A 24,657-nucleotide genomic window follows, 5' to 3' on the forward strand; every position below is an offset into this window, starting at 1 on the left:
CAATGTAACCCTTACAACAGAGTTAAGTAGGGAGACACATACAATGTAACCCTTACAACAGAGTTAAGTAGGGAGACACATACAATGTAACCCTTACAACAGAGTTAAGTAGGGAGACACATACAATGTAACCCTTACAACAGAGTTAAGTAGGGAGACACATACAATGTAACCCTTACAACAGAGTTAAGTAGGGAGACACATACAATGTAACCCTTACAACAGAGTTAAGTAGGGAGACACATACAATGTAACCCTTACAGAGTTTGCCACCATACACAGTTACCATTTGATTCCTGAAGAAGGCTCTTGTCCTAGTCTTTATCTGAAGTCCAGACTGCCCTCATAAACACTCTCTCTCTCAGGCTTGATGCCCCCCCCCTTCCAACCTTCCCAGGGTCCCTTGCTGGAGAGGTATCCTGCCCTGTGTCCCAGTACTCAGGGAAACTTCAGAGATCTATAGCACTTGGCTAGCATTATTACCACTATTTATTATTATTATTATTATTATTATTATTATTATTATTATTAAAACTTGTATGAGTTTTTTGCCTCCATGTATATGTCTGTCTGTCTGTCTGTCTGTCTATCTATCTATCTATCTATCTATCTATCTATCTATCTATCTATCTATCTATCTATCTAATCTGCAGCACATATATGCAGTGCCTGCGGAGACCAGAAGAGGGCATTGCATCTCCTAGAATTGGAGTTACCGACAGTCATGAGCAGCTATGTGCACGTGACAGTGTGTGTCCTCCAGCCAGTGCTCTTAACCATCCCTCCAAGCCCCAGTATTGTTCCAGGCCTAGAACTCATCATGTAGACCAGACTAACCTCCTGCCTCCCAAGTTAAAGGTTCACTCTACCAAGTGTATTATCAACTCCAATGTCATCCATAATACTTACACATCAGCTTCTGGCGGGAGCTAGGAAGTTCTTACCTCTTCTCTGGAAATCTCCAAGTTGGTATCAGTTGCTTAATGAGGAATGCAGAGGCCAAAGCGATGTGCTAAAGCTAGGATAAGCCTCTGTCTGCCCAGGCACCTAGTTTTCTGCCCTTGTGTCAAGAGCTAAAGCTTACAAAGATGGGTACAAGACTGGAAACAGCTCAGAGCCCTAGGGAGCCAGGAGAGAAGAGGGTCTTCTCTTCTGCCCTTGCTTTCCCAGGAGTTTTCAAGCCAGTGGTGTGAGCCTGGTGCTTCCAGTGACCATGGTGGACGGTGAGGTGGAGCTGAGAGGTGAAGGAGTTTTCAGACAGGAATACTGCACCGAGGGTGTAGCTCAGGGTAAAGTACTTCCTAGGATCTGTGAAGCCCTGGGACCAATCGGTCAAATCTGTCAGCACACACACACACACACACACACACACACACACACACACACACACACACACACACTCACAAAGATGAAGGGTGATCAAGGATGGAGGGCAGAGTCAGCAAGCTGAGCACAGATGTTCAGGCAGGGAAACAGTTGTAAATGATGCTGAAGTGATGAGTTTCTTTCTTGATTTTTGAGACAGAGTTTCTCTGTGTAGCCTTGGCTGTCTTGAAACTCTGTAGACGAGGAGGCTGCCCTCAAACTCACAGAGATCCACCTGCCTCTGCCTCCAGGAGTGCACCATCACCGCCTGGCTGGTGACCTTTCTTTACGCATTTGTGCAAATCCAGGGCATATTCAGCACCAGTGGCCCTTGTGTGTCCCATGGTCCGATGATGCTTCAAATGAGCCAATGCATGGGAGGAATCAGAGTGCACACGGGACTTCACCTTCTGCTCAGTCTTGCTGTGAGTGAGAGTGGCTTGAGTGAACAGTTTGTTTAGAACAATGTATCTCTGCCACAGTGCCAGGACTGCCCTTGTCCGGTGTCCCTGGAACCTGCAGCATCTCACCTTTGTTCTGAGCCTCCAGCAAAGACCTCCCCGTGGATGATGTGAGCAGAAGCTCCCCCAGCCCATCTCCTGTCTTTCCTGGAAGCCAGGCAGCCCCACCCTTACCCTCATTCATCCCAGCCTCACTCGGCTGTGGGCTCAGCAGATTCCATATGGTACCACCTCAGGTACCACCACTCACCCGTTTTAACAAATAAGTTATTTATTGAGACAAGTTTTCACTGTGTAGACAGAAGTGACCTTCAACTTACATCCTCCTGCCTCTGCCTTCCACGAGCTGGGATTAAAGGCTTGTGTTACCAGGCCTGGCCCTCATAGTTTTGTTTTGTTTTTTTAAAAAAAGATTTGTTTGTGTGTTTGTTTGTTTGTTTGTTTGTTTATATGAGCACACTGTAGCTGTCTTCAGACACACCAGAAGAGGGCATCAGATCCCATTAGAGATGGTGGTTGTGAGCCACCATGTGGTTGCTGGGAATTGAATTCAGGACCTCTGGAAGAGCAGTCAGTGCTCTTAACTTCAGTGAGTGTTCTTACCTCTCCAGCCCCCCTCATATATATGTATATGTATATGTATATGTATATGTATATGTATATGTATATGTATATGTATATGTATATGTATATGTATATGTATATGTATATGTATATGTATATATATTTTTTGAGACAGAGTTTCATTGTGTACTCAGACTTCTGGAACTCCGTATATAACCTTAGGCTAGCCTAAATGCTTCTTCCTCCTGCCTTCGCTTCTCCAGTGTGGCATTTGTCACACGAGGACCATGATTTCTGGAGGAAGAAGTTGAAACTTTTGGCAAATCAGTCAAGTCCAGCCTGTACCCCTTTCTCGGGCTTGTAGCTCACCCATACCCAGCATCTCTTCTCTAGACACCAGGGCGACAGCAGCCTCTCTACCCCTTTACTCCTGTGTGAGACTGTCCCCTAACCCAAGGTGTGCCTTCCCGTCACCCCAGACTGGCAAAGCCCTGAAGGGATTAAACCACTGTCCCCTAGGGCTTGTCTTCCCTTCTGCCTCCCACACTGTCACCCGCAACCTGCCAGGTACTTGGCACCCAGGTGACCTTTAAAAAATATTTTATGTATGGCTGTTTTACCTGCATGTTTGTCTGTGCATGCCTGGTGCCTGTGGAAACCAAAAGAGGGCATTGGATCCCTTGGAACAGAAGTTGCTGACAATTGTAAGTGGCCACGTAGGTGCCTGGAATGGAACGCAGGTTTTCTTAAAGAGCAGTCAGTGCTCTTAATTTATGAGCCATCTCTCCAGCTCTGGGATAACCTTCTTGTCTATAGTCTCCGAGTCTGGCCTATGCGTTAGCTACTGCAGGACCTTAAGGAACTCCAGATGTGCAGGACACTGGAAATGCCCAGGGGACTTCCATTATCTGCCCACTAGTCTGGCGGAAAACCAGTCTGACCACAGGAAGCCCTCAGGCTAGGAGTTGCAAGCAGCCTTACCTCTTCAAGGGACCGCCCTCTTATATAGCCCTTTCCGGCTGTCCCAGAGGAAGGCCTTTCCACTAATGCTTCTCTACCCAACCTGATGCTTTATCCCTTTTGCCTGAGTGGGTGGGGAGCATCTCAGAGATCGAAGGAGGCTGAGAGGGGTTGAAGGCAGGAGATCAGGCGGAAGCCTACAGGCCAGTAAGCCTAGAGTGCCAGCAAGGCAAGCAGACAGACCCCGTGTCAGTGCTGACTTCCAGAAAGTTCTCTCACCTCCACACCTGTGCTGAGGCAGGGGGGCTCAGGCCTGCTTTTTTTTTCTCCTCCTCTTCTTCTTCTTCTTCTTCTTCTTCTTCTTCTTCTTCTTCTTCTTCTTCTTCTTCTTCTTCTTCTTCTTCTTCTTCCTTCTTCTTCTTCTTCCTTCTTCTTCTTCTTCCTCCTCCTCCTCCTCCTCCTCCTCCTCCTCCTCCTCCTCCTTCTTCTTCTTCTTCTTCTTCCTCTTCCTCCTCTTCCTCCTCTTCCTCCTCCTCCTCCTCCTCCTCCTCCTCCTCCTCCTCCTCCTCCTTCTTCTTCTTCTTCTTCTTCTTCTTCTTCTTCTTCTTCTTCTTTAAGACAGGGTTTCTCTGTGTAGCCTTGGCTGTTCCAGGAGGAACTCTCTGTGTGGCCTCAAACTCACAGAAATCCACCTGCACCTGCCTCCTATGTGCTGTGATTAAAGCTGTGTGCCACCACAACCAGCCTTCAAGTTTTTTTTTTCTTTTTTAATTTAACTTTTGTATTTATTTGAGACAGAATCTTACTGTGTATGTAGCTTAGCTGGCCTGGAAATCACAGGGTGGCCTCAAACTCACCGTGATCCACTTGCGTCTGCCTCTCAAAATTAAGACCTGTGACAAGATTAAGGCCTGTGCCACCACCGCCTGGCCTTAATAAATACATTTGTTTGTTTGTTTGTTTGTTTCAAGACAGGAGGTTTTTTTTGTGTAGCCCTGGCTGTCCTGGAACTCACTCTGTAGACCAGGCTGGCCTCAAACTCAGAAATCCACCTGCCTCTGCCTCCCGAGCGCTGGGATTAAAGGCGTGTGGCACCATGCCCGGCTGTACATTTATTTTTTTAAGTAGGAAACAAAATGATTCTAAGCACTTAGCACCTTTTGTTTTTAAACCAAGGTTTCACATGGTCCAGGCCGTGACACAGTTCATAACCAAGGATAGCCTTGAATTCTTTTTTTTTTTTTTTTTAAATACATATTTGTTTTATTTATTTATTTATTATATGTAAGTACACTGTAGCTGTCTTCAGACACTCCAGAAGAGGGCATCAGATCTCGTTACGGATGGTTGTGAGCCACCATGTGGTTGCTGGGATTTGAACTTCAGACCTTCGGAAGAGCAGTCGGGTGCTCTTACCCACTGAGCCATCTCACCAGCCCAAAAGGTTTTCTTTTTTTTTTTTTTCAAAGATTTATTTATTATTATATGTAAGTACACTGTAGCTGTCTTCAGACACTCCAGAAGAGGGCGTCAGTTCTTGTTACGGATGGTTGTGAGCCACCATGTGGTTGCTGGGATTTGAACTCTGGACCTTTGGAAGAGCAGTCGGGTGTTCTTACCCACTGAGCCATCTCGCCAGCCCGAATTCTTTTTTTGTTTGTTTGAGACAGGGTGGCACGATATAGCCCTGATTGTACCAGAACTCACTATGCAGATCAGGCTGGCCTCAAACTCGCGGAGATCGGTCTGTCTCTGCCTCCCAAGTGCTAATGTCAAAAGTGTGCACTGCCGTGACAAACAAGCCTCCAGCCTCGAACCCTGGATCCTTCTGCCTTTCCCAGTTTCCTCTCACTACCTAAAGATGCAGCTCAGAGGCACTAAGCAAGTGCATGTTGCTGAGTCACATGACTCCAAGATCATGTGACACCATCTCCAGCACTTGTTCACTTTCTAAATTCCACTTCCCTGCCTTCATGCAGCCCTGGCAGCCCCCTTCATTGTGCCCCTGTCCTATGAATCCGATGTTTTAGAGACTTCACACATGTGGAGCCCTACAGGATCCAGTTTCTGAGACTGGCTGACCTCACAGCCCAGCGTTCTCAAGTCCTGTCCCCCCCACTCCCATGTTGAAAGAAAACAGCTGCTTACAGCTGCTTGGAGCTGGCCACCATAACTCACAGTGGTACTCAGTGTGTGTGAGGGCTTCCCATGAGGTACTGAGAAGAGCTAGGGTGCTCACGAGACTATTCTAAGCCATCAGAAAAGATAGACCCTAGCCCTCAGTGGCATTCGTCCTTGTACCCTAGGTCCTGTGTCTGCTAAGGAACTTGCTACTGACTGTGGGCATCTGCCAAGGATTTTTTTTACTTTTATGTTGTAAAAAATGAATCGACCGGTCTCCTAGAAACATTCTGGTTGCTTCCAACGGCTGATTATTGATTGTTGTAATTGGCTCCACTTCGTCCTGAGTCAGTCCTCCGTGGAAAAGTACAAGGGTTCCCGCTGGAGGAGGATGAGCTGGTCAGACAGAGCGAGGAGGTGGCCAGAGGAGGCTCTTCCTGGGTCCAGCTGACAGCCCTGCTGCCCCAGAACACCCTGGTACCCAGGGAGGCGCTGGGCACTGAAATAGGCGCCAGCCTCTCGTGGGGGTGAAAAGAGGAACAGAAAGCAAGCCTGAGCGTTTGGCACACGCTCTGGGAAAGGGCATCATTTTGCTTCTGTCCTGCCCATCCCCCCGCACCTGCACCAAGGAGCTGTTCTGGGGAAGACCATCTGCAGTGTGTGTGTGGGGGGGGGTGGGGTGTATGTGAGTGTGTGTGTGTGTGTGTGTGTGTGTGTGTGTGTGTGTGTGTGTGTTACAGTCCAGGTGAAGGAAACTTGCTTTTTTAAAATAAAAATTGTGTCCCACTGCTGGGTGTGGTGGCTCACGCCTTTAATCCCAGCATTCTGGAGGCAGAGGCAGGTAGATTTGTGAATTTGAGGCCAGCCTGGTCTATAAAAGTGAGTTCCAGGGCATCCAGGGCTGTGAAGTGAAACTGAAGTGAAACCCTGTCTTGAAAAACCAAATCAAACCAACCAACCAACCAAACAAACAAACAAACAAACAAACAGAAAATTGTGTCCCATATGTCCTTCGAGCTTCCGAGCCTCTCCACGTGGTCAGCCATGTAGCAGCCTAGTTCTAGTGTGCTGTTCACTCTGCCTTGGTGCCACCTGCACACTGCCAGCTCCCACACTGTGGCTAGCCTTAGTTCCATCTAGTTAGAGCATCGTGGACACACCTCTGGCTGTGGACATCAGACTCTGATCATATGGTCATGAAGAAACAACCTTTCAAGGGCAGAGCTAGGATCCTCTGGGTCCCTAACCCATGGCTCTCTGTCGCTTCATTCCACTAACAGACATATCAGATGCTGTTATCACACCTGGACCCTCACTCAATAGTGAAAGAGAACATATGTGGGGACCCTTCAGGGTCCTCAGACATTTATTCCGTGGATCATGGCATCCTTTGAGCTGAGCTGGGAGAGTCCTGGGTGTCCTTCATCGTCCCAAGGCAGGCCTTGGGTCTCGGGGCTCTGCCTAGCTGCAGTTTGGAACCAGAGCCCTGCTATTACAAACATGGCTGGTCATGATCATGGCTGCTGTCTGGTGCAAGCCGAGGGGACAGACAGGCTCTGAGTCACTGCTACAGGTTCAGGAGAGCATTGGTGAACATATTATATGATATGATGGGGGAGAGAGGAGAGAGGAAGGAAGAGAAAGACGGGGATCTATGCAGTAGATATAGATTACACAGCTTGCTACAAGACTGAGTGCTGTGGAAATGGGGCCTGGCTAGAGCGTGCAGGGATAGCAGGTGACAAGGGCGGGTGCTCTAGAAGATCCCGTGACTAATAGGTGTAACTGCTGTATCCTGCAGCTGCCTGGGGCAGGGTGGCCTTTGTGTCGTGGGTAGTGGGATGTGGGAGGAGAGAGGTCTTTGTGGACAGGCAGGTGATTATACTTAAGCTGTCATCCCAAGGGCTTGGGAACCATCAAGGGTCTGGCCATCTGAGGGTCACTACCCGGCCATGTTACCAGAAGGCAGGGACAACGTGGTAAGCCCCAGAGAGGCTCTGCCTGTGTTGTTGCAACCACACCCTGCCCAGAAAATAATAAACAACTTTAAACAGGATCGAGGGCTGGTAAGTGACTCAGTGGGCGAATGTGTTGGCCACCAAGCCTTGACAACTTGCATTCCCAGGACCCACACGGTGGAAGGAAGGAACTTCAAGTTCCCTCTGCATGTACCATGTAGCATGAGTGTGGGTGCACCCAAATGAATAGGAAGTAAGGTTAAAGACAGATACAGTACACCCTCAGGAGGCAGAGGCAGGTAGATCTCTGTGAGTTCGAGGCCAGCCTGGTTTACATAGTGGGTTCCAGGGCTCTATAGTGGGACCCTGACTTAACAAAAGAATAGGAAGGGAATATGAGGAGGGGGTGAGCCTTCCTTTGCTCCCTTCCCCTCAGTGGTGAGCCTCTGCCCCAGAACTGAGAGAAAGGCTGCTGCTGTTCTCAGCTGTGGGGATTTTGGCATTTGGCTCTGCAGCCCCAGGAGACATGTCTATATAATTCTATAATTAGCACAGAGGAGGCCAAGAAGAGGGCTCTGGGCATGCGCTAGGAGGATGGGCGGTGCTGGGTCAGAGAAGGGAGAGGAGCTTCCTGTGTGGGGTGGGGTGGGAACAGCCTGCGTGCTCAGCAGCTTTGGAACAGAATGGCTGGATGGTGAGAAAAAGCTGCCAGTGGCCAGTTGGACTAGAACTCTGGAAGCTTCGGGCTTACTTCCCTGGGGCAGCATGGCACAGGACCTGAGTAGAAGCCTTTCCACCGGTGTCCTGCTTGAAGCCTCAGTTTCTCTATTTGTAAAATGGGGCGATGTTCCCTGCTCTGGCTGACACTCGTGAGAAATGAGAGTGTGGGACTCTGGATCAGCGCTGGGGCTAGGCCTTGACCATGGTTGCTGAGGGAAGGTTGTGCAGAGGGAATCCTGAGGGCTGGAGGACTGGGCCTCCCTGGGGCCGGGCCAAGCCAGGCCCCCCCCACCCCCCATCTGCTTTCTGATGGGCACTATCTTCTCAGTGTGTACCATCTCAACCTGTGCAGAACCAACTCCGAGGTTACCTATGCAATATCTATTACGACCTTCTGCAGAGGTTGGTTTGGTCTTCCAGGGCCAGGCAGGTTGAACCATTCAACTGGCCCATGGAATCTGACTAGTCCCTGAGCAGGTGGGCTTTGGCTGCCCTCTCTATCTGCACAGGTCGGAACCTGGATGGGAAGACAGTAGCTAGAGGTATGCCTCTGTTTGGGGCCTTCATCCCACCCCACACCTTTCTCCTTTTGTTTTTGAGGCAAGGTCTGATGTAGCCCAGTTGGCTTTGAACTTGCTGTGTAGCCGAGGTTAACCTTGAACTCCTGATGTTTGTGAGATTACAAGTATGTGTCCCTATAACCCTTCCCAGTGCCTTTCTGCAAAGAGTTTGCATACACATGTAGTCCTAGCCGGCCCCCTTGGTTTGAGTCCAGCCAGAAGTGGTACATGGTTCTCTTCTCTAAGCACCATGTATGTGAGCAAGCCTAATATATGGGACCTAGAAATCGTTCCTCAGCTGTCTCCAGCTGCACTTGGAGAACATTTGGGAGCTGTAGAAGGAAAGGGAAGCCTGTCTTGGGGTAAAGATGTAGGCACATGGGCAGCTCACACTGGGGATTGTCACAGGCCTGCAGGGGTGCTGAATAACCAGAGACGGAGACTGTGCTCCCTGTCCAACATCTGCAGAGTGCTGGGTGGGTTCTCCAGGCCAAAGCCGAATCACAGAGATGGGTCCGGATGACCTGTGGCTGGGCAGGGAGAAACCAAGATCTTTGAGTGTTTGTGAATTGGGACGGTAGCTCAGTGGTAGAGCGCTTGACCTGGGTTTAGTTGGCAGCTGGGGTCTCGACAGGGTAGAGAGCCAAGGGAATTGCAGTAATCTGGAGTTTCAGATGTTAAAGGACACCCCAGCTTTGTCTTTTAATAGGTAGCTCCTCCCACGATCCAAGCAGGACCAGGGTGGGGTTCACAGCTATGAGTGAAAGGGGGCAGCTTAGCAACAGAGCTGGCTGCAGCACCCCTTTAGGAACCTGTACCCACACTTGGGGTTTTTCAAGTGGGATGACTAACACAGCGTGATCTGTACTGAGGAACTGGAGATGAGAGGAGCCCAGGCACCTAGCCTGACCCTGCTCTGGCCTCTGATGGCCTCTGTCACCGGCTCTAAGTTGTGCTGAAAACAGGCGTCTTCTCTAGTGCATGTTCCGTGATGTTCAGGTTCATCAAAAAGGGCAGGAAAGAGCCCTTTCCTGGGGTGCAGCTCAGTTAGTGGGGCACTTGCCCAGCATGCTCAGGGCCCTGGGCTCAGTCCACTGCATTGCATATACTGAGTACAGTGGTACGTTTTTGTGATTCTAGCGCTCAGACAAGAGGTGGAGGCAGGAGGAACAGGAGTGCAAGAATTTAGGATCATCAATTACAGTGAGACAGGTCAGGACTGTGAGTCCCTGTCCTCTGCTAAAAAGGAGAGAGAGAGAGAGAGGGAGAGAGAAAGAAGAGAGAGGCAAGTGTTGATGGATGCTGTTATATAGGCATGCAACACAAGCCCAGCAACGTTTTAGATCCTATTTGAACAAACTAAACTTTCCAAAATCACTTATGCGGACACTGAGAGGGCTTAGTGGGTAAAGGCACTTGGTGTGCAAACCTGCTGACCTGAATTCAAACCCCAGACCTGGCATAAAGGTGAAAGGAGAGAAACAGCTCCATAAAATTCTTTCATCTCCATACACACAACAATAAAAATCCAGGTAACACACCTTCACACTTCACACCTCCACACTTCATACTTCCGAGCTGAGTGTGCCACACCTTCACAATTCTGAGCTGAGCGTGCTGGCTCACATCTGTGATTCCAGCATTCAGAAGGCTGTAGCAGGTAGGTCTCAGACTCAAGGCTACTGGGCTACATACAGGATGAGTTCCAGGCAAACCTGAGTTAGTTTTTTTTTTTTGGGGGGGGGGGATTCGAGACAGGGTTTCTCTGTATAGTCCTGGCTGTCCTGGAACTTACTTTGTAGACAAGGCCTCGAATTCAGAAATCTGCCTGCCCCTGCCTCCCAAGTGCTGGGATTAAAGGCGTGTGCCACCACGCCCGGCTCTGAGTTAGGTTTAAAGCTGAAGTATGTCAAGGTGCTGGCTAGCTCGTGCCTGTATTAGGGAGGCAGGAGGATTGCAGCAAAGTTAGCCTGAACTGCACATTGGCTCCTAGGCTAGATCGAGGGATACACAGTCTGTGATTCAACCCCTAACTGCCAACAATAGCAAAGAGCCCTTGCCCTGCATGCAAGAGGCCCTGGGTTCAGTCCTCAGCACTGAAAGATCACTTCCTACCACGTAGCCCAAGCTGGCCTCCAGCTCTTTGTCCTCGGTCTCTGCTCCCTCAGAGCCAAGACTACAGGCGCACTGCCACCTGCATTCAGCTTTGCTGTTGATTTTTGTTGCTGCTGCTGCTGTTTTTGTTTTTTCCTTGTTGTAAAAACAGGCAGAATTACTGTTTTGGCCTCGTTATGTATGTGTGTTCACGCATATGTGTGCTGAGAATTGAACTGAGGGTATATAGCCCAAATTCCAATTTATTTATTTGTTTATGTATGTATGTATTTTATGTATATGAGTAACCTGTCTTAATGCACACCAGAAGAGGGCGTCAGATCCCATTACAGATGGTTGTGAGCCACCATGTGGTTGCTGGGATTTGAACTCAGGACCTCAGGAAGAACAGCTTGTTTTAACCTCCGACCCATCTTTCCAGCCCCTCCAAACAATATTTGACTATGTACCAAGATACACTTAGATAGTCCTTAGAGCTCAGATTAGGGAGGTCTAGTGCTCTGTCCCTCAGAGGGTAGCTAAGGCCTGGTGGTGGAACACTTAGCTAGGAGTCAGGGGCTGTAGTTTGAATCTATAAAACAACAAACCCAAAGAGAAGAGTTCAGATCTTCCCAAGGCATAGAAGAAAGAAATGTTTAAGTGTGTGGATGTGGGATTGTGATAGGCAGCCTATTTTGGTTGAATAGGCTATTTTGGTTGAATGGGGCTCGCTCCGGTGACCCAATAGAGAAATCTACGAGGGACCGGAAAGGCGAGCCACGTTCCCAGAATCAGGTGCCTGTCCATAATTCTGTGACTCAGTCACGAAAAGTCCCAAGCTTCTGTCATTCTGGCTAGACTCCACCCCCACAGCTACCTGACTATAGCCAGGTATGCTCCTCCCCACAGTTACCTGGCAACAAACAGCAAGATAGCCCAGCCCACTATAAAAGGGGCTGCTTGGCCCCTCCTCACTCTCTTTAAGCCCTCACCTCTCTTACTCTCTAGCCCTCCTTCTCTCTTTCTCTCCCCCTCTCTCCACATGGCCATGGCTCATCTCTCTTTCTACCGTCTCTCTTTCTCCCTGCCTTTCTACAATAAAGCTCTAAAACTGTAGACTGTCTCTGATCATCAAGGCCCGCTGTGCTTGAATGATGGAATAGGCTTTCTCCTAATGAGCTGCGTCTAACCTCCTGCCAGAGGCCATCCTGTGCTCCAGCCACTGACCTGACCAAGGACTCTCTCATCCGAATGGGAACCATCCAGCGCCCCCTCTCCCCCTGACCTCTCCTCCCTTCGGCCCCGAGGCCCAGTGCCACCCTGTCCCCATTCTGTCCTCAGCTCTTCCGTGGTATCCAGTGTGGGATGCCCAAGGCTGAGAACCTGGTACCTAGGGCTGCCCCTTGTCCACCACCTGCTCAGATGGAGTCAGTGGCTTAACACAGCCAGACACCCATCCGGGGCCACGTGGAAAGCATGCAGCAGTCCTCCGCGTCTGCCCGGAACTCTGGCAGGACGCAGGTTTTCTCCCATCCCTCTTTCCCCCACATCCACAGCCCCGCATGCGGAGATGCTAATTATAGGCTGGGGATAAGCCTGGGGGTGGGGAACTTGCCTAGCATGCACAAGGCTTTATTCAACCCCACCAGCACACACACCACACTGTATGATCCCGTCCACATGAGATACTGAGAGTAGTCAGAACACCCTTACCAGAGTTCCATGAGAACACAGTACGGAACCCAGCCCCTGTTCAGGGCACAGTGCTATACAGGTTTTCCCTGCTGCAAATATGAACTTGCACCCTCCTGAAAAATCCTACTGAAATATCCCCAGTCTCTCGCTAGCAGACTTCCAGGTCCCAGCATCTCATCTGGAGAAATGAATTTATATCCAAAAGGGTATTGGCATCCACACATCCTCCTACCCCACTCTTCCCTGACTCCTGCCTGTGAATCATGGCTGTAGGCTTGTGTTGTGAAAACTCCATCATCCTCAGAAAAGACAGAAGAGGAGACCCCTCTTCTACACTGTGGACCCCGATTTCCTCTTAGAGCTTCTGTGATGCTGCTGTTGTGATCTCAAGACATGGCCTCTGTCATCTTGTCCTCTCTTGTCTGAAGACCGTCAAGTTCCAACTTTCTATTTCAGGGCTGGGCCTGGGAGCCAGGATGTTGGATGTGTTGGCAAGTGCTCTTTTGCCGAGCTGCATCCTTACCTCACAGTGTCCGCCTTACAAGGTGAGAAGGGTCATGGAGATGCATGATGAGGTGGCTGTAAACGGTTCATGTGTTGAATGATGCTCAATATTCGTAATGGTTTAGATGGTAAATTTCACATTGGGTGCACTTTACTGCCATAAAAATAGGAGGAAAGATATGCAAGCAACAGGAGATAATCACAAAACATGTTCTGACTAAGGTCGGATGCTCAGTCCGTAAAAAGGACTCAGTAACAAGATGGCTGACGTTAGGCATTTTGGTGGCGCTTGTAATTCTAGTACTTGAGAGGCAGAGGCAGGAAAATCATGAGCTTGGGAGACATAATGAACCCAAAAATAAAAGCAAAAAGACCTCACCCCACCTCAAAAAAAAAAAAAAAAAAAGAACCAAGCCAAAGAAAGATATGTAATCTCAGGGTGTGGCTCAGTTCCTAGTGCCTGCCTAGCACACAAGAGGCCCTGAGTTCTACTTCACACCACCTATAAAATAGGCATGGAGTATAGAAAAAGTTCAAGTTCACCCTTGGCTACATAGTGACGTAGAGGCCAAGCCTTGACTACATGAGACCCTATGTTTCATAAACAAACCTAAACGTAGATATTGTGGTGGTTTGAATAGGAATGGCCCCCACAGACTCAAGTGTTTGAATGCTTGGCCCATAGGGAGTGACAGTATTTGGAGGTGTAGCCTTTTTAGAGGAAGTGTGTCACTGTGAGGGCGGACTTTGAAATCTCCTATGCTCAAGCTATGCCCAGTGTGGCACATAGTTTCCTTCTGCTGCCTGCGGATTGAAAGTTCCTTTTCCAGCAAGCACCATGTCTGCCTGGTTGTCACCATGCTTCCTGCCAAGGTGACAATGGACTAAACTTCTGAACTGTAAGCCAGCTCCAATTAAATGTTTCCCTTTGGGCTGGTGAGATGGCTCAGTGGGTAAGAGCACCCGACTGCTCTTCCGAAGGTCCGGAGTTCAAATCCCAGCAACCACATGGTGGCTCACAACCACCTGTAATGAGATCTGACTCCCTCTTCTGGTGTGTCTGAGGACAGCTACAGTGTACTTACACATATAATAAATAAATAAATCTTAAAAAAAAAAAAGTTTCCCTTTATAAGAGTTGCCATGGTCATGGTGCCTGTTCACAGCAATAAAACCCTAAGACAGACATATAAATGTGCAGTGAGCATGTGATATTTACAGCATGATAGTCACAGAAAAAAAAATGCAACTTTAATCTGCAAAGAGGGTCTGGGGTGAGGCTCTGGATTCAATCTCTAGCACCACAAAACAAAAAACAACAACAACAACAACAAAAACGAAGCCCTCTAAGACACTACACGTGGGCTGACACGCATGGCAACACCAGATGTCTGAGATGCTTTAATTGTGTTAAAGCAGGAGCAGGCCAAGTCTCTAACTACAGGCGGATGGTGACTCATGAAGGAGTCACATGGGTGACTGTCACTAAGAAAGATGTGACAGCGTCACTACCACACCATCCCAGTGCCATAGTTTTGGGGCAGGCAGAATGAGTAGGTAAAGACGCCAAAGAACCCCAGCCCACATGGGCTGCTGGGCAAACCAGGAATGCAAGTGCCACTGCTTGGTAGGGTTTTCAGGTACACAGCTGGAAAGTTTCCTCCAAACTCTTCAGGTCTCGTCATGTGACAAGACCCCCTTTAATTCCAGCAGGCTGATGTTTGTGAGTTCATGGCCAGTTTGGTCTACAGAGTAAGTTCCAGGACAGCCAGGGCTACATAGTGAGACCTTGTCTTGAAAAAAAAAAAACCAAAATAAAATAAGGATGGGCCTAGCGTTATGTGAGAACAGCTACCAAGACCCTAGACCTCCTGAGCCATGATTGGCAGGAAGTGACATGGTGGCCTGCAGAACTTGGGGAAACCTTAGGTACTCCGTGGGGAAGCTGGCTCATCCATACAGGGCTTAGTCCTCAGCCCCACAGACATTCCTAGGAGAATGTGAGGGGCAGAGCTGGCCAGGCTGCCTCCTGTGGGAGTCCCAGCTCTCGCCAGCTCTCAGCGCCGCCGTCTCACTGGCCGGCTCTCCCCTCAGCCCTGCCATTCTGAAGGCAGCAGCCCTAGAGCTTTGTGCAGGGCAGTTTTGGCTCCGCAAAAAAAAAAAATGTCTGGAAGTTCCATTTTTAGAATTAAAGCCTCAGACGAGAAAGGGTGTGATCGGCAGGAGGAGCTGGGTTAGCCCCAGGGCCGGATACCAGGACGGGTGTGCCCAGTGACTCTACCCAGAGCCTGGCACTGAGGTCAGGAGGGGGCTGCATGCGTCTGAGGGGAGGGGCAGGGGCATCCAGCTGCCATGCCACCCACTCACCTGCCCTCCAGCCCCTCCCAGCCCGAGGGAGGGAGCTTCCCAGGCGACCTCCCAGCCTACCTTACTCTCCCGTTTCCTTCTTCCTATTGCTTCTTCCTGCTCCTCTCTCTTCTTCCTTCCTTCCTTCCTTCCTTCCTCCTCTCCCCTCTCCCTCTCTTTTCCTCTCTTTTTGGGCATTTGTGGACAACTTCATTCTCCTGTTTCTTTTTCTTTTCTTTCTTTCTTTCTTTCTTTTTTTTTTTGTCTTTTCGAGACAGGATTTCTCTGTGTAGCCCTGGATGTCCTGGAACTGACTCTGTAGACCAGGCTGGCCTCAAACTCAGAAATCCGCCTGTCTCTGCCTCCAAGTGCTGAGATTAAAGGCATGTGCCACCACCGCCCAGCTCCTGTCTTCTTAAGACAAATACCTATGCATATTTACATTAAAAAGATGGATGCTTTTTTAAAAAAAAATTAGTAACTAGCACTGTCTCTACTCAGCAGTTCTATTTCTTCTTTCTCCTCTTTCTTCCCCCTTCTTTTTTTTTTTTTTTTTTTTTTTTTTTATTTATTTATTATATGTAAGTACATTGTAGCTGTCTTCAGACACACCAGAAGAGGGAGTCAGATCTCGTTACGGATGGTTGTGAGCCACCATGTGGTTGCTGGGATTTGAACTCTGGACCTTCGGAAGAGCAGTCGGGTGCTCTAACCCACTGAGCCATCTCACCAGCCCATCCCCCTTCTTTTTTAAAGACAGGGTTTCTCTGTGTAGCCCTGGCTGTCCTGGAACTCACTCTGTAGATCAGGCTGGTCTTGAACTCAGAGCTCTGCTGCTTGCTTTGGCCTCCACCTCCCGAATGCTGGGACTAAGGGCGTGCACTCATTTGGCTTTCTAATTCCAGCTTCATCTCAGCATCTGTTACAGGCTATCTCCAAGCCTGCAACGCCAATGAGACTTTGTCTCAAAATCAAACAAAACAGCAGCAACCACAAAACCTAGGGTTTATTTATTTATTTATTTGTTTATGCTTATTATCCAGCCCTTAGGAGGTGAAGCCCAGAGGAACAGACATTCAAGGTCACCCTGACTACATACTGAGTTTAAGGCCAACCTGGGCTACATGAGACCTTGTTTTGAGAACAAACAGAAGGACAATGTTCTGGGCTAACTTTGTCAACTTGACACAAGCTGTAGTCATCAAGAAGGAGAGAGCCTCAGCTGAGAAAACACCTCCATGAGATTGGGCTGTGGGCAAGCCTGTAGTGATTGATGAGAAAGAACCAGCCCACTGTGTGTGGGGCCATCCCTGGGCTGGTGCTTCTGGGTTCTATAAGATAGCAGGCTGATAAGCAGCTCTCTTCCCTGGCCTCTGCCTCCAGGTTCCTGTCCTGCTTGAGTTCCTGTCCTGACTTCCTCCAGTGATGAACAGTGTGATGTGGAAGTGTAAGCCAAATAAACCCTTTCCTCCCTAAATTGCTTTTGGGTGTGGTGTTTTATCATAGCAATAGTAACCCTAGCTAGGACAGAAACCAAACCTTCGAGTTGAGCCCCAGCCTTGTTTCACATTTCTAGGTAGTTTTACTGATCTGTCCAGGTTTGGGAGCAGGGCAGAGGGCCACAGGCTGAAGGAGAAGGAAATAATGAGGCCAGAGAACCACATGTTTCCATTTGGGAAGGGAAAAGGGTGGAGAAGCAGACAGGCAGTGCTACCGTGCTAGCTGCTCTTGCTGGATGGAACAAGACCAGCACTCAGGCTTCCTGGGTCAACATGCTGCATTTGGAGCCACCCTAGTCCCTAGGGTTAGCCAGGGTCCTTTGATGCCCTATGGTGGCACAGCCCCCCAACCCTTGAGCTGGTTCCATGGATGCTCAGAGGCCACAAGGATCTCTGGGAACAAGTGTGAAGGCTTCCCCCTGGTAGCCCTATGTTTGTTCCCTAGGCCCTGTTCCTCTAGGCTCACTGAGATGGGCAGATAATACGTTTGCTTGCCCAATGCATCCTGCTGATTGAGACCTTCCCACTGTGAAGGTAGAGCTCACCTGGACCATGACTCCTGCCTCCGCCAGTCTCCAAGTCAAAAGCACTGAGAAACTCTGTTGTGATCCCTAAAGCTGAGAGACATAATGTCTCTCCAAGAGATAACCGGTAAATCTCGAAGCCTACAGAAGCTGGGCTACATATCTGTAAAATGGGGGCAATAGTGCTCTCTTCAGTGGCTGTGAGGGTCAAATGATCAACAGAGACAGACTAGGGCTGGAGATGTAGTACCTTATTTTGTAGAGTGTTTGCCTGGTATGCACAAACCCAAGGTTTAATCCCCAGCACAGTATAAACTGGGCATTGTGGTGTATGCCTCTAACCCCACCATTTGGGAGGTGGAGGAAGAGGTTCATAAATGTAAAGTCATCCTCTATTCATAGTGAGTCATAGTGAGTTTGAGATCTACTTGGGATATATAAGACCCTACTCAAAACATTTAAAACAAAAAAGACAAAGAAAGAAACAATGTATTCAGCAAGGATGGGTGCTGGTCTCAGAGATCTGAGGCTAGCTGTATAGATCTTCCTTTGCTTCACCCAGCCACCAGGCAGCTGTCCTGCCAAATATTTGAGTAGCAGGGTGCAGTATCCATGCCTTTTGCCTTGGTCAGCTCCTCCCCTGAGGGAGCAACCTCAGTCATTAATGGCTCCAAGAACTGGCAGGAATCCTGACAGTTATGACAGAAATCAAGGACTCAAAGGGCCTGAGTGAGTGTCTCTTTCTCGGGGGTGGAGGTGTGGGGTGTGTGGGGGGGTGGGAACGAGGCAAAGAAAGAGAAGGGTCAGCTTGAGCTTCCTCTCCTACACTGGCCACTGACCACGGTGACAGGTGCCAGGCCAAACTGTGAGGACTGAGAATATAGAACTCTCTGGCTCGAATGCTGTCAGGTCAGAGGACAAGCAGCTGTGTACACTGACCACATTTACAGTAGGGGAGGGGACAGGCAGAAGCCTGGAGGAGGCCTTGGCCAGGCTGGCATGGCCATAGAAGGCTCTTTTTTTTTTTTTTTTTTTTTTGAGGGAATGGCTCTGCCTGAGCCTTCAAGTACCTGGGATACATTTGTTGTGATCTAACTACTTTCTGTGGGAAAAACATGGTCATGGCTATGATGGAGCAGAGGTTATTTTGGGATCACACAGAAGTCCTCAGCCATGTGGGAGTGATGAAGAAAAAAGCAAGATGATACAGTGCTGGCTAGGTTCATGAAGGAGCCATTAAACCGGAGAGTTCAACCTCACCAGTCCAGTGACAGCGCCTTTCCTCCCCCCCCCAGCTGTCCATGGTCCTGAGAGGTGCCGTATTGAGGCGGTAGGTTAACTGAGGGTAGGATTCCAGCAATTCCACTTTGGTGAGCTGTCACCCGTGCTGGGTGGCCTTTGGGTGGTATAGCTGCTTGTATGCCATCTTTGCTTCTGTAAATAACCCTAATTTCAATGGCTCATCAAGCTGGACTGGGATGGACTTCTTTGCTCTGTTGATGTCCCATTTGGGGGGGGGGGTGAACAGATATTTATATATCTTTCAAAGATTCATATTCATGTATGTGCGGGTGTGCCCATGTATGCAGGTGTCACAGAGGCCAGAAGAGGTCCACAGGTACAGTGGAGCTGGAGTTAGAGGCTACTGTGGGCATTCACCCAATGTGCCTGCTGGAAACAGAACTCCAGTCCCCTGAAAGATCAGCAAGCATTCTTAACCGTTAGCCCCTGAAAGGATAGATGTCTCTTTATTTCTCCATGGGAAGTCACACAACAGTCTAGGCAGGGGGATGTTGAACTGGGTGTGGCAGAGAAAACTAAAGGACAGGTGAGGGCAGCTAGGGACAGGGTAAAGTGACCTTAGTACAACTAGGTCCTGTGGCCTTTGTAGACCAAGCTAAGGAGTTTTATGCTCATGCTGAGAGTGATGTATGTCTGCAGCAGGGTTGATTAGCTTGGTCTTTCCTCCTCCCCAACACAGCAGGGGTGCTCCTGTCTCAAGATTTAATGGAGTGTTCTACGCTGGTTCCGTGGTCCTGTTCTTTCCTGTGTGTGTCAGCACAATTTTCTGACCTTGGAGTTTGGGTCATGTGCCACTCCCTCACCACTCTGCCTGCAATTTTACTGTTTTCAACAAGTCAGATTCTGTTTGAGCTTGTTTTTTCTCATTGGAATGGGAGCTGGCCAGCAGACACCATCTGCCACTTTATGTACCTGGGTCTTCCTGTGAGAACCTTGGGAACTTAGTGGATATCAGTTGAAGGGGCAAAAGAACGAGATGATAAAGCTTGAACAAAGCAATGGCAGGGACAGATGAAACAAAAAAGCCCTTTGCTTGCTGAAGAAGTGTGTGCATATACAGGACTCGGAGGGGCAGTGATTGACCCATGGGAAAGAAATGGGCTCCCGCTTAGCCTACTCTTTTCTTTCCAACACCACCTGGGCAGGGGCCGTCATATGCTTTGTTCAGATGTATGGCAGTGGCTGAAGAGCCGGCGACACCCAACATCCAAGCAGCAGTTTGTGTGCTGGGGCAAGTGAAGCCTGCAGTAAAGACTGAACCCACAGCCTCTCCTTAGGCCAACATGGGCTGCTGCGCTCCCCACGGGAGCTGCCCCTTTATTGGCCAGCCTTTGAATTTTCTAGGAGGTCAAAGTAACTGGATCTGCTTGTTAAGATCAAAAGCACCTGCCTCCCTGATGTTGGTAGGTATAAGTGCAGGGTGGAGGACCGCAGCAGGTTCTGGGCAATACCATCAGAAGAGGGAAGCGTTTCCCAAGGTGGGGAGGCTGTGGGCATTCGCAACCCCTCCCCGTTAGTAATACAACCGCGCCATTCTGGAAACGTCTAAAGGCACCTGGAGGGTTCCCAAGCCGGTGGCAGGCAAGCTCGGCCTTGCCACTGACTCAGCGTCCCCTCCAACCCGCTGCTGAGTCAGGCCTGCAGTTGGGGTGCCAGGCGGCTGTGCGAGGCTCAGGAGCAACCTGAGCTGGCAAGCCTGCCCTTTGGGCCAGGCTGGAGGTCGAGCGAGAGCTGCGGCCAGGAGCGAGCCGCAGAGGGTGGGTCCTGGCCGCCTGGCGATCTTCCCGTCCTCCACGGGTGGAGGCGCGGCGAGGGAAGCCTCCCGGTCTGAGGCCACCACACACAGATTAGAGAGGCTCCTGGAGAGCTCCGGGCTGCGGACCCCAGCCTCAGTTTCCCCTGAGCCCCGCCCGGCGGCGCGAGGGCGGGTGACGTCACGGCGCACAGCATTGTGGGGCGGGCGCGGCGCCGGCGACGCCATTTTCGGCGGCGGAGGGTGGCGCGAGGCTGCGGAGCGCGGGTCAGGGTGAGGATGCTGCGGGGCGGCTGCGGAGGCGCCGCTTGCTGCTGAGGCGGCTGGGCTCTGCGCGGCCTCGGCCTGTGACAGCGCGACGAGCGCGACTCTCCCGATCGGACGGTGAGTGCGCGGCCTGGTCCCCGCCCCGCCCCGGGCTCCGCGCGGCTGGTGCGCAGTGCTCCAGACGCGGCCGCGACCCCTTCCCGCCTGCATCCTCCGGGCTGAGGCTTCTGGACCTTTCCGTCCACCGCCGCATCTGCACCCGGCCCTTCCAGGCTGCGATTTTGCTCCTCCGCCCGAACCCAGTCCCCTCCCTGGCCTTTCCATCCCTGTCTGCACCCTGGGGTTCCCTCTCCTCTCCGCTCCGTCCGCGCCCCTCCGTGCTCCGGTCTCTTGTCACCTCTGCCTGCGCGCCAGTAGTCTGCGGTCCTTGTCCTCTCTCAGCCTGTGCACATCCAGCAGGGGTTTCTGTCCTTTCTCCGCCTGCGCCTTTCTAGGCTCGGGTCTCTTGTCACCTCTCTGCGCTCCTCCAATCTGCGGTCCTTGTCCCTGTCTACCTGCGCCCCTGCTTTGGGTCCCTTCCCTGTCACTGGCTGCGCCCCTCCTGGCTGGGGTCTTTGTCGTCATCTCTCTGCCTGTACATCCAGGCTGAGGCTCTTCTCCCTTCCCTTCCTGTTCTGGTTCGGGTCCTGTCCTATCTCTGCCTGTCCCTCTCTGAGTTGAGGTCCTTGTCCCTTCTTCGTCCGTGACCCTCTAGGTTTGGGGCTCAGCTCTCTCTGCCTGCACTCTAGACTTCTGTTCCTGCCCCTTCTCTTCCACTCCCCTCCTGTGTCCCTCAGGCTTCTGTCCCATCTGTGTTCAGGGCCCCGCCCTGACTCGGGCCTCGGGGCGGGGGCGGCCTTCCAATGGCAGCTGTGGGCTTAAGGGACCCAAAGCCTGTCTGCTGAGGTCCTGAAGAGGTGGTGGTGGTGGTAGTGTGTGTGTTGGGGGTCAGCCGACTGGCTTTGTCTCAGGCCTCCCCGCCCTTCTAGCCCCCACCTCTCCCCGGCACCGCCCTGGGTGGCGTGCTGTCATGCTGTGGTCCATGGCCAGTGGCCAGCCAGTCTCTTTCTTTCAGTGGCCGGGTGTGGAATCTCCCTGTGACCTGAATGTGCCCGGCCTGGAGTGCTTTTCCTTGTTACATGTGGAGCCCCCTTCCCGTAAAAAAAAATTAAGGTGTTAATAAAGTAATATTAATATGTGACCGAGTGGATGGCATTATAATGAAGTTTGCAGGCCGTTTCCAGCTGTGTTGTGTTGGAATTGCTACTACCTGCTACTGTTATGTTATTGGTGATCTGGTGTACTTGCAAAAATGATGTCTTTAAAAAGCATGAGAACAAGAAATTTATATACCATTTAAACTGCTATGTTTTTGATTCTTTGCATTACTTAAATTCCAAGGCTCTTTATACGGTATGACAAAGCCTTAGGTCAGAATTAGCCTGGAATGCTTTGTAATAGGACAGTGAAACCCCATTAGGAAACTCGATCAACCTTGAGTCTCCTAAGCATGCCATAGTTAGGGATCTTCTACATGGAGGCCTATAGGCCTCAGTTGTGGTAGGAAATTTGACTTACTGTTCTTTGCAGTAAGTATTTGTAAGAATGCAATGATTCTATTTAAAATTCCACAGTGTGCGGTATGTGGGAGGGCGGGCCCCTTCTAGATCATTAAAGAATGCAGCATGTTGCAAGTCCAGCCTGATGCTCTGGTGGAACCAAGAGGGGTGGGACCTGGTGGTGACCGCTCTGTAGCACCAGCATTGTGAGAGCGTGTGTGGTGAACACATAGCAGGAAGTGACAGTATATGCCTATAACCCGGACACACTTGGGAGCCACAACTGCATAGCAAAATCTCAAAACAAAAATCCAAAGCAAGAAAAGCATAGACTTGCATGGAATCTGGACAGGGATTTTTTTCCAAGTGCAGAGATTGAAGAGGTGAGGTCTACACAGCTTAGCTATTCTACAGCAAAGTCTCCAGGCTGAAGAGGGCACTCAGTGCTAGGGTAGTAGCCTACATTCAAAAGATCCTGCTTCCTCAGTGCAAGAACAAACAAACCAAACATTACCCACAACCTAAATGTTTACATTAAGAAAGATTAATCCGGGCTGGAGGGATGGCTCAGCGGTTAAGAGCACTGACAGTTCTTCCAGAGGTCATGAGTTCAAATCCTAGCAACCACATGGTGGCTCACAACCATCTGTAATAGGGTTCGATGCCCTCTTCTGGTTTGTCTGAAGACAGCCACAGTGTACTCATATACATAAAATAAGTAAATAATTCTTTTAAAAAAAGATGAATCCATTCTTGGGACTGGAGGGATGGCTTAGTTGTTAAGAGTAATTATTGTCCTTTTAGAGGGACCTGGGTTTGATTCTTAGCACCCAGAAACAGCTCATAATTGTCCCTAACTACAATTCCAGGTAATCTGAGACCCTCTTCTGACCTCTGTGGTGCCCATGAACACCATGCAGGTGTACATGTAAACACTAACTCTTAACAACCAAAAGAAAACATTTTTAAGCATTTTTTTCAGGTTGGGAAAAGTGAAAATCTCTAAAGATCCATAAACAATCCCTAGAAATGGTTGACTTAAAAGAACTAGAAAGAAAACCTGAAGTGACTTTTTTGAAGCCAGAAGTTCTTAATTGAGTGACTGTCAGAAAGCAGATTATGCAACAAGAAAGTGACTTGCATGCTGAGCAAGATAGTGTCAAGTTTTAGAGCACAGAGTGAAAATGTTGAAGGCTGGGCATGGTGGCACAGGCGATCTGGAGGGTAGGGCAGGATTGGGAGGCCAGCTTGTGCTACACAGAATCTCCCTCAAACGAAGTAAGAAACAAAAAGAATAAAGATGTTGGATTAGGACTGTGGAAGTGTGGGCTCGAGGGAGTGTTAAGTGCTGAGAATCCACTGTGCAACACTGTACTATTAGGGATCCTGGTATGGGTAGTTCCCAAAAGAACTCAGACCCCGTGTGAGTGGTGAGGAGGCTCTTGTTGCACAGTTCAGAGGCAAGTGCAGATTGGCTATGTGTGGTGCTGATGGGAGGCCTGTCCTAGTGAGGTGGGGAGGGGAGGATGGGAAATGCTCCTGTGGTGGTAGGCAGAGCTAAGGAGGTGCTCCTGCTCTGCAGTTGGAAGGAGAAGGCGGGAGGCAGGGAAGAAGAGCCGGTTTGGTGGTTAGAGCAGGAAGGTAAGGGCAGTGGTGCGGGTGGTGCTGTGCACGGGCAAGCTGGTTAGGAAGTATCCACCTTAGTCTTGTGAGTGTTAGGACAGTGGCTGGAGGTGCAGAAGTGGCTGAGTTGGTGGTCAGTGGGAACTACAATGCAGTAGTCTGGGAGAGGCAGGCGGCGAGGGTTGGGGGGCTCAGCATTGTGTCAGGGTGAGCCTGTGCACACCATGCCAGTGGACCATGAGTCAGCTACTGAAGTTCTCTGTAGTGTCCTGCTTGTCTCCCTGGCTGCTCTGACTCCACTACAGCGCAGCCTGGTGCACTGAGCTGAGATAACGGCGGAGGTTCTGCCCCATCCTGCTGACCTTTCTAGGTAGTGCCCCCTACAGACAGCGTTGCACTTATTATTATTATTAAACAGTTTATGTGTATTAGCGTTTGTCTTCATGCACACTACATGTATTCCTGGTGTCCGAGGCAACCAGAAAAGGCTCCCTTGGAACTGAAGTTACAAATGGTCGTGAGCTGGGAACTGAACCTAGGTCCTCTGTAAAAGCAGCGCTGCTCTTCACTTCCAAGTTGCTGCCAGCCCCTGGCCTACCTTCACTGACTTCGTTTTCTGTCTGCCCGCTCATGCATTCCTCGTCTCCGCAAGGGTGGCACCATCCTTGCCTTCCAGGTCAGTGCTTGGTGCGCAGTCAGCACTCACTAAGTGTTGGTTGAAGGAAGGCATTTAGAATAGCTTC

General features: G+C 50.0%; 2 protein-coding genes across 28 annotated transcripts in view; both read left to right on the top strand.

The window, feature by feature from the left end:
• Coa8 (cytochrome c oxidase assembly factor 8) overlaps positions 1-16,825 on the top strand; it is a 41,790-nt gene extending 24,965 nt beyond the window's left edge. The window contains exons 5-6 of one of the 3 annotated variants that reach the window (XM_006516179.4): positions 12,955-13,043; positions 16,392-16,825. In XM_006516179.4, the coding sequence (XP_006516242.1) occupies positions 12,955-13,043; positions 16,392-16,405 (103 nt within the window). In that variant the 3' untranslated portion in view covers positions 16,406-16,825. Of the gene's footprint in view, positions 1-12,954; positions 13,409-16,391 lie in introns of those variants that run through there. The other 2 variants (NM_001163388.1, XM_006516178.4) reach the window with 2 other exon arrangements.
• Positions 16,826-20,202: 3,377 nt separating this feature from the next.
• Klc1 (kinesin light chain 1) overlaps positions 20,203-24,657 on the top strand; it is a 49,410-nt gene continuing 44,955 nt past the window's right edge. For 10 of the 25 annotated variants that reach the window (NM_001025360.2, NM_001361609.1, NM_001081959.1 and 7 more), the window contains exon 1: positions 20,617-20,810. The gene's annotated coding sequence lies outside the window, so the exon portion shown is untranslated. Of the gene's footprint in view, positions 20,811-24,657 lie in introns of all 25 variants that reach the window. The other 15 variants (XR_003949987.1, XR_001780413.2, XR_001780415.2 and 12 more) reach the window with 4 other exon arrangements.

This window comes from Mus musculus, chromosome 12 (genome assembly GCF_000001635.26).
Source record: "Mus musculus strain C57BL/6J chromosome 12, GRCm38.p6 C57BL/6J".
NCBI lineage: Eukaryota > Metazoa > Chordata > Mammalia > Rodentia > Muridae > Mus > Mus musculus.